Here is a 17,102-nt window from a genome sequence, read left to right on the forward strand (position 1 = left end):
TATGATAGATGATAGACCAATTAACAGAGTTTGAAAAACGTAAAATATTCCACCCAAGGAGAAGATTCAGTTTTTCCTCCAAAATACATCCAACCAACCAAACATGCAAAAATAAATCAAAGTAATACACTAACCTTCAACAAAATTATTCTAAAAAAAGTACAAACAAAACAAAAATCAACAAAATCATAATATCTAAATAGATACCTAATAACAAATCAAATCATATTTTACATAAGTACAGTGCTATCACCTAATAATAGAAAATCTAATCTAGATTTAACATTCCACCCAAGGAGAAGATTCAGTTTTTCCTCCAAAATACATCCAACCAACCAAACATGCAAAAATAAATCAAAAAGTAGTAATACACTAACCTTCAACAAAATTATTCTAAAAAAAGTACAAACAAAACAAAAATCAACAAAAATCATAATACCTAAATAGATACCTAATAACAAATCAAATCATATTTTACATAAGTACAGTGCTATCACCTAATAATAGAAAATCTAATCTAGATTTAAGAAAATCTAACCGAGCCTTCAAAAATTTAACTAAGATTTAGATAATTGAACTCGGAATTTAGACAATCCAATCTATTTTTTAAGGTCCCTTTTTATTCTAAGAAAATGCTCTTTTACCAGGAGCAGTTTTATGAGTGGTGAACCCCATAAAATCATAATTAAACCTTTACGAAATTTCGTAAATAAGATACATTTCGACTTCTAGAAAATGAAGAAATTCAAAAACCTACTAAAAAAAGTATCAAAAAATGCGTCTGTTTAGACATTGTTCATATTGGATCACCTACTTTTCTGAACATAAGTAGTAGAAATAAAAGAAGGATTTCAAACAAAAGACCTCAGGTTCCATTCAAAGGACCAGAGATGCCATTTTAATGGATTTTGTATGTTAACCCAGGATACCCGAAATTATTCTGTCCATTTTAGTTAAATATATAGAAATTGTATAAATTAAAAATTAAACTGTAAGTGTTAAGATCTGGAAAACTAATGAGGAAAGAAAAAAAAAAAACAAGAGAATTTTTTGTCTATTTTTTTTTTTCTTGATACTTTTTTATTTTAATAAAATATTTATTCAGGCACTTTTCTAATTAACATCTAAAATATTATATTGCAAGTAGAAGTTATAGGAGAGCTCTAGAAGAAATTTACAGTTAGTCACTCAATTTCAGCAAAGAAGAAATTGAGTTAATTCGCTATACTCGTATTTTATCTAACAAAAATTGTAATAAAATACGAAAATATTATTCAATTCTAGAAATTCGGAGCTTTCAAATAGTTAGGCCCATATCTACAGTCGCTTTTTATCTAGTTTTTACTTAATATTTAAATGGAGGATCTTGTTGTTCCAGAAAATCGCAGAAAAAAAGAATTCCACTAGAAATAAAAAGGAATCTACCAGAGTAAAAATTTTATGATCGCCGCCATAGCTGAGGACCTTTCTTTTACTTGTTGATTTTAAGCACACAGCTATGATAGATGATAGACCAATTAACAGAGTTTGAAAAACGTAAAATATTCCACCCAAGGAGAAGATTCAGTTTTTCCTCCAAAATACATCCAACCAACCAAACATGCAAAAATAAATCAAAGTAATACACTAACCTTCAACAAAATTATTCTAAAAAAAGTACAAACAAAACAAAAATCAACAAAAATCATAATACCTAAATAGATACCTAATAACAAATCAAATCATATTTTACATAAGTACAGTGCTATCACCTAATAATAGAAAATCTAATCTAGATTTAAGAAAATCTAACCGAGCCTTCAAAAATTTAACTAAGATTTAGATAATTGAACTCGGAATTTAGACAATCCAATCTATTTTTTAAGGTCCCTTTTTATTCTGAGAAAATGCTCTTTTACCAGGAGCAGTTTTATGAGTGGTGAACCCCATAAAATCTTAATTAAACCTTTACGAAATTTCGTAAATAAGATACATTTCGACTTCTAGAAAATGAAGAAATTCAAAAACCTACTAAAAAAAAGTATCAAAAAATGCGTCTGTTTAGACATTGTTCATATTGGATCACCTACTTTTCTGAACATAAGTAGTAGAAATAAAAGAAAATCATTGAATTTCTAAGTACTCTTCTAAGTACCTATCCCTACTTAAACAATAAGAAAAGTACGTTTCGATTTAAAGCGTTTTTGTCTAAATAGTAGGTATTCAAATAATTTGTTTAGAAAATTATACTATTAGATCTGTTGCCCTTCTAAAACAGGGATGTTTTAAATTAATAGAAAGTAAAAAATCTGGTGTGAACATCACACGACTTTCTATTACATTAAGTCGGACAGTTCTAAAAGTTTCACCATTCGATTCCGCGTGAAAAATCACATGAGATTGACTATTCACTTGCTTATTTGGTAACGGTTCACGAATAAAAGGGAAATTTGTCGACACAGGGAAGTATCGAACCCGCAACTTCTCAACCGTAAGTCAGACAGTGCTAAAAGTAGCACCATTCATTAGTTTTCATAATAAAATAAAATTATATTATAATTACATTACACCAGGCCATCCCCCCCCCTCCCCCCCCGTGAGTTGAGTTTTTGCGGCCCGCCAACTCTCTACCTTGGTCTCTTGCGGCCCTCGGGTGCCCTAAGGTTGGACAACCCTGGTCTAGATAGTAGGTATTTAAATAATTTGTTTAGAAAATTATACTATTAGACCTGTTACCCTTCTAAAACAGGGATGTTTTAAATTAATAGAAAGTAAAAATTACAGATGTCATTGGCGTTTGCATATCAATACACATTCGAATTTTCGAATCTTTCCCCCCTCTATTTGTGAGATCTATTAGGTCCAATTTACGCACAGAAATTCTGATTGTTAAAGGATCTAGGACCATTGATCACTGCTAATATACAAATACATAGGTACGTGAGATTTATTCCAGCAAGTAACATCTTTCCTGGGAAATATCGATCTTATACCACACACAAAGTATTCTTTACTTCAACGCCTAGCGCCTAGGCTCCTAATTATTGGAGCTACGCCTATAATTACGTAACTCAGAGGGGGGAATTTCCATGTAAATTTTCTTACACGAAAATGTGTGGAAATGTGTAGGACAATGGGGAAAGAATAATGATTATTGATTAGAGAGGGGGAGAGAATCAATAGGAAACGAAGTGTAATTTAAATGTGGAATAAATAATTCAGAGAAAGTATACAGGTGACTCGGACAGAAGATAATTTTATTAGAAGGGGAAAAAATATCATATTAGTGCACAGACCATGTTCGATTTTTAAAGTAAAGTTAACATAAGCAGGGTGTTCACTTTACAGCTGTCCTGTAGAAACACAAAAGTTTACATATTTGTCTTGTAGAAGTCAACAGAAAAAGAAAAGTAGAGGTTGCTGTTTTTTGACAATTATGATGTTAAGCAAAGGATCAACAGAAATCAAAAAAGATAAGATCGCGTTCGAATCGTCATATTTGAGTGTGCCAATCCTGGTCAAATAAGACGGTAAAATTAAAATTTCGTCGAAATCAATGAAGAAAGAAAGGTCCTAGTGTTTCACCCTACGGGGCAGTTGCTGAGTAAACACCCTGTATAAACAAAATATTGTTTCAACTACATATTGAAACGATTTAAAATCTATAACATTGGCGACTAGAACATACATAGAAAATTATTTATTTGAAATTCTAGCTTTTCAAGATACACATATTCATAAAAAAGTTCTTCAAGATATTCAAAGGCTTTTCTTGAATCAAGATACGTTCGATGGAGCTTGGGAAGTATAAACTTCAATAAATTTCCGTCAGACTTGCATAATAAAAACCACTTTCGAAAAAAAAAAAAAATCAACAAATTTTGTCAGTCTATAAGGCATTTAACAAATACAGTAGGATACACAATTTAGTATGGACTAGTTGAGCCCAAGGAATGACTTATGAGACTGGGGATATTCATAAAAAATAAACAATGCATAGTGTCACAATATGTGTCTACGATAAATAAGGGAAAAACATGTCAAATTTTCCATTTCCGGGTGTCTAAGCACCTACTTCAGACATTTTGAAGTGACTCAAAATGGCGACTTTCCCGGCCTCTCTCAGGCTGGGTGAGGATGATGTGAGGAGACGGGTAGCTTGTCGCCAAAATCTGACATGACATGTCCGAAAACGCAGGACTAAAATAGTATTTACTTGCCCTCAATACTCAATATTGTACTTTGTACATACTTGAGGACTTTCAAAGAAAAGACCCTCATTTGAAAGTAAAATAATATAATATACCTGATAGTATATGTCAGACTGAAACTAATCACTGTTGAAGCATTATTTCAGAATTTCAGTACGACACTAAAGAAAAAGACCACTTCCAAATTAACAACCGTTTCAGTACAAACACTGGGAGGTTAAAAAACCTCAAGTAACAGTTTGGGTAACACGAAAATACTTACGCAATGCTTTGCACATTGCATAAACATACAGGTTTTCAGGCGTTCATACAATTTGATGTCACAGATTTTCTTGCTTTTTTTAGTCCGTCCTTCCTTTATTATTACAATAGTAATAAAAAGGTATAAGGGACGGACTATTGTATTCGCTTCGGTGTCTGCCTCAAGTAACAAAACACGACTCCTCGACAAGATATATCATACAAAGGACAAGTTTTCTCTCGCAAAACAACCTATCCCAAATACTATGGAAAAACCATTTCAGTACGATTGACCTATTAAGGGAGCACGGTAGCGCCCCGCCCCGTGAAGTCAAAATAGTTTGACAGTTCTTAAATAATATAGTCCAGGAGCCAAACTTTCACCCACCTAAAACCATTTCAGTACCAACATACCGACAGGAAAATTACTTTTCCAGCAAGCAACCTAGTGTCTGTCTGTCTGTCTGTCCCCATAGAAGGACTTATCCAAACCTGGTCGACCTATATATTTTTTATTCTGAGAAAATGCTCTTTTACCAGGAGCAGTTTTATGAGTGGTGAACCCCATAAAATCTTAATTAAACCTTTACGAAATTTCGTAAATAAGATACATTTCGACTTCTAGAAAATGAAGAAATTCAAAAACCTACTAAAAAAAAGTATCAAAAAATGCGTCTGTTTAGACATTGTTCATATTGGATCACCTACTTTTCTGAACATAAGTAGTAGAAATAAAAGAAAATCATTGAATTTCTAAGTACTCTTCTAAGTACCTATCCCTACTTAAACAATAAGAAAAGTACGTTTCGATATAAAGCGTTTTTGTCTAGATCAGGCTTGTCCAACCCGCGGCCCGCCAGCTCATTTTTGCGGCCCGCGAAGGCCCGCCTAAAAAATGAACGAAAATGAGAAATAACAGTAAATATACTAAATAAAATAATTAATGCATGAAAATTTTCAAATTTATAAAAATTATCCCAGTTTACCTTACAAATTTCATAATTAGTTTTCATAATAAAATAAAATATATTATAATTACATTACACCAGGCCACCCCCCCTCCCCCCCCGTGAGTTGAGTTTTTGCGGCCCGCCAACTCTCTACCTTGGTCTCTTGCGGCCCTCGGGTGCCCTAAGGTTGGACAACCCTGATCTAGGGTCTGACCAGTTCCTCTAAATCCGACTTGTGTGCTATTTGCGACAGTCACAACATCTCGGTTCAGCAAAATTTCCGTCACGATACTTAAACTTGTAGAAGAAACCGGTGATTATAATAATTCCGCTAAGGACCGTATTGCTAGGACAATATAAATGGTCACATTATACTCGTACTTGGAATTAACAATTGCAACAAAATGCAGTTGCAAAAAGTGTTAGTGCTGCGCTGAACTTTGAAATTTGACCTATGCAAAATTTCCGCACGCTGTCCTAAACCTGAAGACACTCAGGACCAAGGTATCAAAGAACAATTGATCATTGCATTGGAGGAAGTGCACCCCATTACATTTTGCATTGGGGAGACTTCAAGGCCTTGAAGTTGCAATGACCTTTGGTCGGCCAGAATTATTTAGACTTGAAGGTCTTGTCTTGACTGGCTGGATTTCCTCAATTGGGGAGTCTATACATATGTCTGTCTTGTAATGTGGAGATGCGAGTATTTCTCGATACATAAGGCCCGGCCCGAAATCCAATTATTCCGAGCCCAAATTTCGGTAATTATTGTAGCAATCAAAGAGCTGCAGTTTTTCGCTTATTACGCGTTATGCTTAGCGCGAACGAAATTACGTGTAAATCATAACCGTCCCGTACATCTCTGTAGCGAATCAAATTGATGAACACAAAATTTGTGTTCTACCTAGCAGATTCGTATAAGCTTAACCCGACTTATAGGGCTGTTTGCCCGTTGTTCTACCCAGCAGATTCATATAAGCTTAACCCGACTTATAGGGCTGTTTGCCCGTTGTTCTACCTAGCAGATTCATATAAGCTTAACCCGACTTATAGGGCTGTTTGCCCGTACACCTTAGTCTCAGAATGGGCTTTTTGTGTACGGAGTTAAGCTGGCTACCTCAGGACCTGGGCTTGATTTCATATACTTTACTACTCTGTACTCTGCAAAATTAACTCTTCACTTTAAACTGCCTCTGAACTTTACATTTCGCGCAGCTCACATGTCCACACTGTATTTTTTTCATTCTACCAAAATCTTTTGATCTCAAATACTTTATATGGGTTCCAGTCGATGACGATCGAATTTAGTCGACTGTACTGTAGTGTAACGGCGTAAAGGTGCGTCCACACATAGTCGACCGGCCGTCGATCGACGCGGTGAATCTATGCTATCGAGGCAGTGTGGACGGTTCAGTTGACACCGATCGACGGCCGGTCGACTACGTGTGGACTCACCTTAACGGTCCCTTTCGGTATGGGCGGACTATAGAATTGTCCCTCACAACTACAAAAATGTTTCACAACTTCGTCAAACAAATTAGGTGCCGTGTTTGTATATGTGGTCTGTCCTCAATTACATGATTATAGTTCCTATGACATGCCACTCTAAATATAGACCAACTCAATAATACAGCACTTCTTGTCTGTTTGAAAGAAAACCGCCAACCTATGGAAAAACATGGGAAATTGCCATGTCAAAAGTTACGCTAGTTACACATCACATTGCTGCATAATTAATCCAAGTAGGTTATGAGTCCCTCGACTCCCTAGGTCTGAGAACGTAATGATCTCGAACTCGAACCTAACGCCAGCCACTCACGTTCAGAAAGTCTGACAGGCCCAGGTCTGAAACACCTATAGACAGTCGGAAGATCGGGACGTGTGTGACAGGTACCTACACACACTGCGATATTTCGATTTGATCTTGATCGATCAGATTTTATGCTAAATTATACGTGTGGACTTGAAATTATGTGAAATTTCTATATTGTGTGCAGGTGCACTATTGGGGAAACCTGTGATTTATCGTAAGACAAACGATACTATCATAGCGTGTGTAAAAAGCTTGAGGCCAGCTACAGAACTACAAATACAGAAGGCCAACTACGGGATGTCATTGGCGTTTGCATATCAAAACACTTTCGAATCTTTCCCCCCTCTATTTGCGAGATCTATTAGGTCCAATTTACCGCACAGAAATTCTGATTGTTAAAGGATCTAGGACCATTGATCACTGCTAATATACAAATACATAGGTACGTGAGGTTTATTCCATCAAGTAACATCTTTCCTGGGAAATATCGATCTTATACCGCACACAAAGTATTCTTTACTTCAACGCCTAGGGTCCTAATTATTGCAGCTACAGGCCTATAATTACGTAACTCAGAGGGAGGAATTTCCATGTAAATTTTCTTACACGAAAATGTGTGGAAATGTGTAGGACAATGGGGGAAAGAATAATGATTATTGATTAGAGAGGGGGAGAGAATCAATAGGAAACGAAGTGTAATTCAAATGTGGGATAAATAATTCAGAGAAAGTATACAGGTGACTCGGACAAAGCATAATTAGAAGGGGAAGAAAAAATATCATACTACTGCACAGACCATGTTCGATTTTTAGAGTAAAGTTAACGCAGGGTGTTCACTTTACAGCTGTCCTGTAGAAACACAAAAGTTTACATATTTGTCTTGTAGAAGTCAAAAGAAAAGTAGAGGGTGATGTTGTTTTTTTTTCTTTTTTTTTGACAATAATGATGTTATTCAGCAAAGGATCAACAGATATCCAAAAAAGATAAAATCTTTTTCGAGTCGTCATATTTGAGTGAGCAAATCCTGTTCAAATGTGACAGTAAAATAAAATTTCGTCGAAATTAATGAAGAAGGAAAGGTCCTAGTGTGTAACCCTACGGGACAGTTGCTGAGTAAACACCCTGTATAAACAAAATATTGTTTCAACTACATATTGAAACGATTTAAAATCTATAACATTGGCGACTAGAACATACATAGAAAATTATTTATTTGAAATTCTAGCTTTTCAAGATACACATATTCATAAAAAAGTTCTTCAAGATATTCAAAGGCTTTTCTTGAATCAAGATACGTTCGATGGAGCTTGGGAAGTATAAACTTCAATAAATTTCCGTCAGACTTGCATAATAAAAACCACTTTCGAAAAAAAAAAAAAATCAACAAATTTTGTCAGTCTATAAGGCATTTAACAAATACAGTAGGATACACAATTTAGTATGGACTAGTTGAGCCCAAGGAATGACTTATGAGACTGGGGATATTCATAAAAAATAAACAATGCATAGTGTCACAATATGTGTCTACGATAAATAAGGGAAAAACATGTCAAATTTTCCATTTCCAAGTGTCTGAGCACCTACTTCAGACATTTTGAAGTGACTCAAAATGGCGACTTTCCCGGCCTCTCTCAGGCTGGGTGAGGATGATGTGAGGAGACGGGTAGCTTGTCGCCAAAATCTGACATGACATGTCCGAAAATGCAGGACTAAAATAGTATTTACTTGCCCTCAATACTCAATATTGTACTTTGTACATACTTGAGGAATTTCAAAGAAAAGACCCTCATTTGAAAGTAAAATAATATAATATACCTGATAGTATGTCAGACTGAAACTAATCACTGTTGAAGTATTATTTCAGTACGACACTAAAGAAAAAGACCACTTCCAAATTAACAACCGTTTCAGTACAAACACTGGGAGGTTAAAAAACCTCAAGTAACAAAACACGACTCCTCGACAAGATATATCATACAAAGGACAAGTTTTCTCTCGCAAAACAACCTATCCCAAATACTATGGAAAAACCATTTCAGTACGATTGACCTATTAAGGGAGCACGGTAGCGCCCCGCCCCGTGAAGTCAAAATAGTTTGACAGTTCTTAAATAATCTAGTCCAGGAGCCAAACTTTCACCCACCTAAAACCATTTCAGTACCAACATACCGACAGGAAAATTACTTTTCCAGCAAGCAACCTAGTCCAGGGGCCAAACAGTCCCCATAATAGCAATCTAGTACAAGGGACAAACTCTCCCCACAATAGCAATCTAGGAGCCAAACTGTCCCCATAATCTCACCGTTGTCGGCTCATCACCGCAAGGCGGGGTGGACAAACTCTCCCCACAATAGCAATCTAGGAGCCAAACTGTCCCCATAATCTCACCGTTGTCGGCTCATCACCGCAAGGCGGGGTGTTAGAGCTGCTTCTCGCTGACTTTATCGTACGGCATACAAGGAGATCCCTCATCCCCTTGCCCGTGATGTTCATCCCGTTGGAATTTGCGTACTAGGACGTTGAAAATACAGAAGGCCCGGGATACAATGGGCGTGAAGATAGCCTGATGGACGCACGCTGCTAGACGATAATAAGGCCCGGAGAACGGGTCCGCATCCGCCGGACAGAGCATGTGATTGAGGTTGATTTGGAATGCCTGCAAAAGTAGAGTAAGAGGGTATTATACGAGTAAGGGAATATTTGGAATGATTGTTTTCCTGTGTTGATCAACCAATCAACCAGTCACAGGCTGGGAACTTCTTTATCTATTTGTTACAATAAATACATTTAGAGGGTTTTTGCACCGCTAACTTACATCTTACGTGACGAAAACTGAGACGAAGTTGACCAAAACGTGTTTCTGCACGTGCGCAGAAACTAGACTAGACTAGAAAATCAAAGGCAGAGATGAGTAATGAGTGCGTAAAAAGAAAAGAAGTACTCTTTTTCATGGACTACTCAATCAATGGGTCAGTCAGTTACATGTTTTAAGATGACTCATTGACTGAGAGTAGTCCACTAAAAAGAGTTTTTTTTTTAAACTGATTCACACTTTACACATCTTTCAAGTGGAGATGGAGTCACTTACCATGGAGATCGCCTGTAGCAGTATGAAATGATACAGGAGTACAATACCGTAGGAGAATGTGAACCAAGACATGTGGCTGGGTGGTTCCACAGAATAGACACCGCCCATGTGAATCATACAGATGGGAATTACGATCATGAGTGAGTGCTGCATCCAGAATATGGACGTCTCTAGGGGCAGCTGAAAAAGAGGAAGAAAAATCGTTATTAATTTTTCTTCAATATTATGAGAAACCCATTACATAATATACAAAGACACCTGTACTCTCAAACCTCAAAATTGGAGGTAAACAGGTAAAGGGACTTTTCAGTTCCATGCTGCCAGTATAACCAAATGAACAAACAAACATAAATGCCCCACCCTTTTCTTATACAAGAAGTCAATAACAAGAAAAGAAGAAAAGTGTCAAACTTGTTAATTTTATGCTTCGTCTTTAGGTGCTCTGTGTCGGAGTAGTTTGTTTTTCAGTCTTTGCAAAGGAACAAAAGTCAACATAAGCTTCACCACTAAGCTATTCCGGGCGTTAGATTCGAACCCGATCCCCCGGGTTACAAGTCCACCAACTGACCACCTGATTGCGATAATGGCATGAGAGAATACGTTTTAATTGACTGCAAATTCAACCTAATTGAGGGCAATCAAGGAATTACAGTTTTTTCTCTCTTATTGCGCATTACACTTAAGTAGCTACAGAGACACCTGTACTCTCAAACCTCAAAATTGGAGGGAAACAGGTAAAGGGACTTTTCAGTCCTATGCTGCCAGTATAACCAAATAAACAAACAAACATGAATGACCCACCCTTTTCTTATACAAGAAGTCAATAACAAGAAACGAAGAAAAGTGTCAAACTTGTTAATTTTATGCTTCGTCTTTAGGTGCTCTGTGTCGGAGTAGTTTGTTTTTCAGGCTCTGCACATGCGCGAACATCTTTGCAAAGGAACAAAAGTCAACATAAGCTTCACCACTAAGCTATCCCAGGCGTTAGATTCGAACCCGATCCCCCGGGTTACAAGTCCGCCCAATGACCACCTGATTGCGATAATGGCATGAGAGAATATGTTTTAATTGACTGCAAATTCAACCTAATTGAGGGCAATCAAGGAATTACAGTTTTTTCTCTCTTATTGCGCATTACACTTAAAGAGCAATCAAAGAGCTGCAGTTTTTCGCTTATTACGCGTTATGCTTAGCGCGAACGAAATTGCGTGTAAATCATAACCGTCCCGTACATCTCTGTAGCGAATCAAATTGATGAACACAAAATTTGTGTTCTACCTAGCAGATTCGTATAAGCTTAACCCGACTTATAGGGCTGTTTGCCCGTTGTTCTACCCAGCAGATTCATATAAGCTTAACCCGACTTATAGGGCTGTTTGCCCGTTGTTCTACCCAGCAGATTCATATAAGCTTAACCCGACTTATAGGGCTGTTTGCCCGTTGTTCTACCCAGCAGATTCATATAAGCTTAACCCGACTTATAGGGCTGTTTGCCCGTTGTTCTACCCAGCAGATTCATATAAGCTTAACCCGACTTATAGGGCTGTTTGCCCGTTGTTCTACCTAGCAGATTCATATAAGCTTAACCCAACTTATAGGGCTGTTTGCCCGTTGTTCTACCTAGCAGATTCATATAAGCTTAACCCGACTTATAGGGCTGTTTGCCCGTACACCTTAGTCTCAGAATGGGCTTTTTGTGTACGGAGTTAAGCTGGCTACCTCAGGACCTGGGCTTGATTTCATATACTTTACTACTCTGTACTCTGCAAAATTAACTCTTCACTTTAAACTGCCTCTGAACTTTACATTTCGCGCAGCTCACATGTCCACACTGTATTTTTTTCATTCTACCAAAATCTTTTGATCTCAAATACTTTATATGGGTTCCAGTCGATGACGATCGAATTTAGTCGACTGTACTGTAGTGTAACGGCGTAAAGGTGCGTCCACACATAGTCGACCGGCCGTCGATCGACGCGGTGAATCTATGCTATCGAGGCAGTGTGGACGGTTCAGTTGACACCGATCGACGGCCGGTCGACTACGTGTGGACTCACCTTAACGGTCCCTTTCGGTATGGGCGGACTATAGAATTGTCCCTCACAACTACAAAAATGTTTCACAACTTCGTCAAACAAATTAGGTGCCGTGTTTGTATATGTGGTCTGTCCTCAATTACATGATTATAGTTCCTATGACATGCCACTCTAAATATAGACCAACTCAATAATACAGCACTTCTTGTCTGTTTGAAAGAAAACCGCCAACCTATGGAAAAACATGGGAAATTGCCATGTCAAAAGTTACGCTAGTTACACATCACATTGCTGCATAATTAATCCAAGTAGGTTATGAGTCCCTCGACTCCCTAGGTCTGAGAACGTAATGATCTCGAACTCGAACCTAACGCCAGCCACTCACGTTCAGAAAGTCTGACAGGCCCAGGTCTGAAACACCTATAGACAGTCGGAAGATCGGGACGTGTGTGACAGGTACCTACACACACTGCGATATTTCGATTTGATCTTGATCGATCAGATTTTATGCTAAATTATACGTGTGGACTTGAAATTATGTGAAATTTCTATATTGTGTGCAGGTGCACTATTGGGGAAACCTGTGATTTATCGTAAGACAAACGATACTATCATAGCGTGTGTAAAAAGCTTGAGGCCAGCTACAGAACTACAAATACAGAAGGCCAACTACGGGCATGAGCCCAACACGCCCTACACTTGAATTTAGACCACGCTACGCTACTGGAAACACCTATAGACAGTAGGAAGATCGGAACTTGTGTGACAGGTACCTACACACACTGCGATATTTCGATTTGATCTTGATCGATCAGATTTTATGCTAAATTATACGTGTGGACTTGAAATTATGTGAAATTTCTGTATTGTGTGCAGGTGCACTATTGGGGAAACCTGTGATTTATCGTCCGATCTTATCGTAAGACAAACGATACTATCATAGCGTGTGTAAAAAGCTTGAGGCCAGCTACAGAACTACAAATACAGAAGGCCAACTACGGGTATACAATTATACATATCAAGTGTGTGTAGGGTGTAGGGACTGTAGGGGTTTCTTCAGGTGTGCTCGTCTGTTCATCATTTAAGGTTTAACGTCCCGTCCCAGGTCCCGTCAGTTCCGGTAAATATGAACTTTTTTTTTCGAACGTCTGACAATCGAGCTTACTGGAAACAAATCTAGCTACTGACGGTATGCCTTATTAGAGGGTGTGTAGCCAGCCTAAGCTATCAGTAAACAGCTAATACGTAGATAAGCCTAGGCATATTAATACCTGATAATCACGGTGAGGAGTTCATGTTTTGAGAAAACACATGCAGTGCTCTAAAAAACGTAGCGCTACCTAATGTATGATTTACGCTTACGTTCCCATGACCCATGGATAGATAACATTGTTTTCATAACATAAACCTTATGTTAGCACACTTTAATAAATGTTATAAAAAAAACCTGTAGTACGTAACGTACGTACAGACCATGGGCTAAAAACCACTTTTCTGGAATCAGGGGACCCCAAAACGGATATTTCCACCCATTTCCCGATTTTGTATGATTTAAGGTTTAACGTCCCGTCCCAGGTCCCGTCAGTTCCGGTAAATATGAACTTTTTTTTCGATCGTCTGACAATCGAGCTTACTGGAAACAAATCTAGCTACTGACGGTATGCCTTACTAGAGCGTGTGTAGCAAGCCTAAGCTATCAGTAAACAGCTAATACGTAGATAAGCCTAGGCATATTAATACCTGATAATCACGGTGAGGAGTTCATGTTTTGAGCATTACCCTTGTATAGGTAGGTTCCCTATACGTGACGGTAATAGAAGGTAATAAAATAAAAAAAGCTACAAAAGTAAAAACAAAGCCTCAAAGGTGGGTAGGTCAGTGACCTCTTCCAAATATAGGTCAAGGTTACATTCCAATCATTAGGTCAAGGTCAACTGCATTCCATTCGCATTGCTATCCTGTAGTAATAGAAAGTAATAAAAACTCATTACCTCATGTTGGCACTTGAGTGAAAAGTGATTGGCAAACATGTTTAACACGTGAAGAAAAAATTAATGTTGGGCCCTATTGGACTTTTAGGGCCCCGTAGGAAATCCCCTCCATAGTATCTTTTATTGACGACTATTTCACTAATAGCTTCCCTAGCAACGGAGTTGATTTTTTGTTTATTACCACCAATAATTTTATGTTTTCAACAATGCTTGAATTTTAGGATGCACTCAGCTCCTTGCAGAATGCGAGAATGCGGAATATGTGGCTACTTTTATTGTCTTTGTCCAAGAATCAAACAAAGAGCTCTCTCATGCTTTAGCCGTACTTATTTACCAATGCAATGCCACTTTATCGCTAATTTGATAATGAAGTATGCAGTTGATATGGTGCACTAACGTAAAAAGAGTGTTTCATTGCCATTTATAGGTGCAGGACTAAAATAGTATTTACTTGCCCTCAATACTCAATATTGTACTTTGTACATACTTGAGGAATTTCAAAGAAAAGACCCTCATTTGAAAGTAAAATAATATAATATACCTGATAGTATGTCAGACTGAAACTAATCACTGTTGAAGTATTATTTCAGTACGACACTAAAGAAAAAGACCACTTCCAAATTAACAACCGTTTCAGTACAAACACTGGGAGGTTAAAAAACCTCAAGTAAGTATATAAATGTTATAAAAAAATAAAAACTCAACACCTTATGTTGGCACTTGAGTAAAAAGTGATTGGCAAACATGTTTAACAAGTGAAGAAAAAATTAATGTTGGGCCCTATTGGACCTTTAGGGCCCCGTAGGAAATCTCCTCCATAGTATCTTTTATTGACGACTATTTCACTAATAGCTTCCCTCGCAACGGAGTGACGACTATTTCACTAATAGCTTCCCTCGCAACGGAGCTTCCCTTCCCTATTTTTTTTTTTTTTTTTTTTTTTTTTTTTAAGAGCTTTGACAGAGGGAACTGTAACTGTTATGGTCTTATCGTCCCGAAATCGAAGAGAGAAGGAAGACAGGATAGGAAAAAGCCAGCCGTTCCGAGAACGAACATTATCCACTCAGCTCCTTGCAGAATGCGAGAAAGCGGAATATGTGGCTACTTTTATTGTCTTTGTCCAAGAATCAAACAAAGAGCTCTCTCATGCTATAGCCGCACTTGTTTACCAATGCAGTGCCACTTTATCGCTATTTTGATAATGAAGTATGCAGTTCATATGGTGCACTAACGTAAAAAGAGTGTTTCATTGCAATTTGTAGTTCGTAGCAAAAGAAACAACCGCTACTTGATACCCATGTGGTCTGCGTTGCAGCAAAACCAACCCGTAGTATGTCACTAATTAGATGGACGGGACGAGAAGAGATACAATACTTCCCATTTAGGCGCTAGGAATTTATGCAATGTTTATTGAATCAACAATGGACATGGGATGGGCACTTGGGCAATGGGCACGCTACACGCTTCAATGGAAAAACGTTCCATTTTCAGTTGCCAGAGACACGCGTTTATTTAAATATCCACAAGTCCACAGTCCCTTTAAATGTCCACAAGTCCAGAGTCGATTTAAATGACCACGAATCCACAGTCCATTAAAATGTATCCAAGTCCTCCTCAGTTCATTTAAATGTCACAAATCTACAGTACATTCACATGTCCACAAGTCTGCAGCAATTTTAAATGTGAACGCGTTCACAGTCAATTTTAATGTCCACAAATCCACAGCCCATTTAAACATCCACAAATCCACGGTGCAATAAAGTATTACGGAATGCAATAAATCCGAACAATGGAGTTATGGAGTTGATAGGGTACAGTAACTTCAAACATATTTTATTAAATTATTAATGTACTGAGTATATTTACGTAGATTATCATTATTGTACTGAATTCGCTGACATCTAGTGACTTCAGTTTACCTGCAATGCTAATTATGAGATTTTTTTTTCTTTTTTTTTTATAGAAGCCAAGTGTTTGTGAATGAGTTAAGAGAACGTCATCGTTATTAGGAATCCGAAAAACGAGTTTCTGTCCAACTTCCATTGGGTACCTACTTATTTTATTATTTTTTTTTTTTTTTACTTCTTTTCTAGTGTAGGAATAGGTAGTTTGGTAGGTAACAAACAACCTATGATATGTAGGTAATAAATGTAATAATAATAAATTACATGTGTATGACTACATTGACTCCCATATTCTCATATGTAATTATTTCAAGCCTTCTTCCTCTTTCTTGCTTACACGGAAGCAATTTTTTTTCCTTGTTACATTATTAATTTATTTTAATTTGTCCAAGTCCATAACCTGCCTCGGCGGCGTAGTGGTCAAGGCGCTCGTCTGGTAAGGAGGGCGCGGGTTCAATCCTAGCCGAGGCATGGAATTTTTTCCTTATTTGTTTGAGAATATCTGACCATAATAATGGAGCTCTAAGGGTTAGGTGGTAGAATTCGACTTCCATTTTTCTCAAAAGAAGATTTTTTTTTTGTAGGAGTGAAAGAACTGCTACAATAGACTCTGTCTGTCGTAGCAAGCCCATTTTGTAGTTATGTCCCTCATCAAATAGACTTGAAGACACACAATTCTTTCCATTTAGTTGCTCGGTCAACAAGAGAACACCAAAATAAACAATTTGAAAGATTTGCAATCGAAATACGAGTCCAAATCTTTGTCGATGGATGGTGAGATTTTTTCCCCCTCCTAAGGCAATTCAACACTATTAGGGACGGTAGGTCGTTCGCGCCAAATAGTGGGAATTAAAAGGCCCTTTTTTTAACGCATTTTTATTTGATGATTT

The 17,102-nt window shown here is 37.5% G+C and overlaps 1 protein-coding gene across 3 annotated transcripts in view; it reads right to left on the reverse strand.

The window, feature by feature from the left end:
• Positions 1-4,630: 4,630 nt before the first annotated feature.
• LOC103510349 (transmembrane protein 164) overlaps positions 4,631-17,102 on the reverse strand; it is a 45,217-nt gene continuing 32,745 nt past the window's right edge. For all 3 annotated transcript variants that reach the window (XM_026824416.1, XM_026824415.1, XM_026824417.1), the window contains 4 exons: positions 10,282-10,461; positions 9,527-9,849; positions 9,394-9,441; positions 4,631-4,875 (listed from right to left, as the gene is read on the reverse strand). In XM_026824416.1, coding sequence (XP_026680217.1) covers positions 9,613-9,849; positions 10,282-10,461 — 417 coding nt within the window. In that variant the 3' untranslated portion in view covers positions 4,631-4,875; positions 9,394-9,441; positions 9,527-9,612. The remainder of the gene's footprint in view (positions 4,876-9,393; positions 9,442-9,526; positions 9,850-10,281; positions 10,462-17,102) is intronic.

The sequence above is a fragment of the Diaphorina citri genome, unplaced genomic scaffold, assembly GCF_000475195.1.
Source record: "Diaphorina citri unplaced genomic scaffold, Diaci psyllid genome assembly version 1.1 scaffold587, whole genome shotgun sequence".
Taxonomy (NCBI): Eukaryota; Metazoa; Arthropoda; class Insecta; order Hemiptera; family Psyllidae; genus Diaphorina; species Diaphorina citri.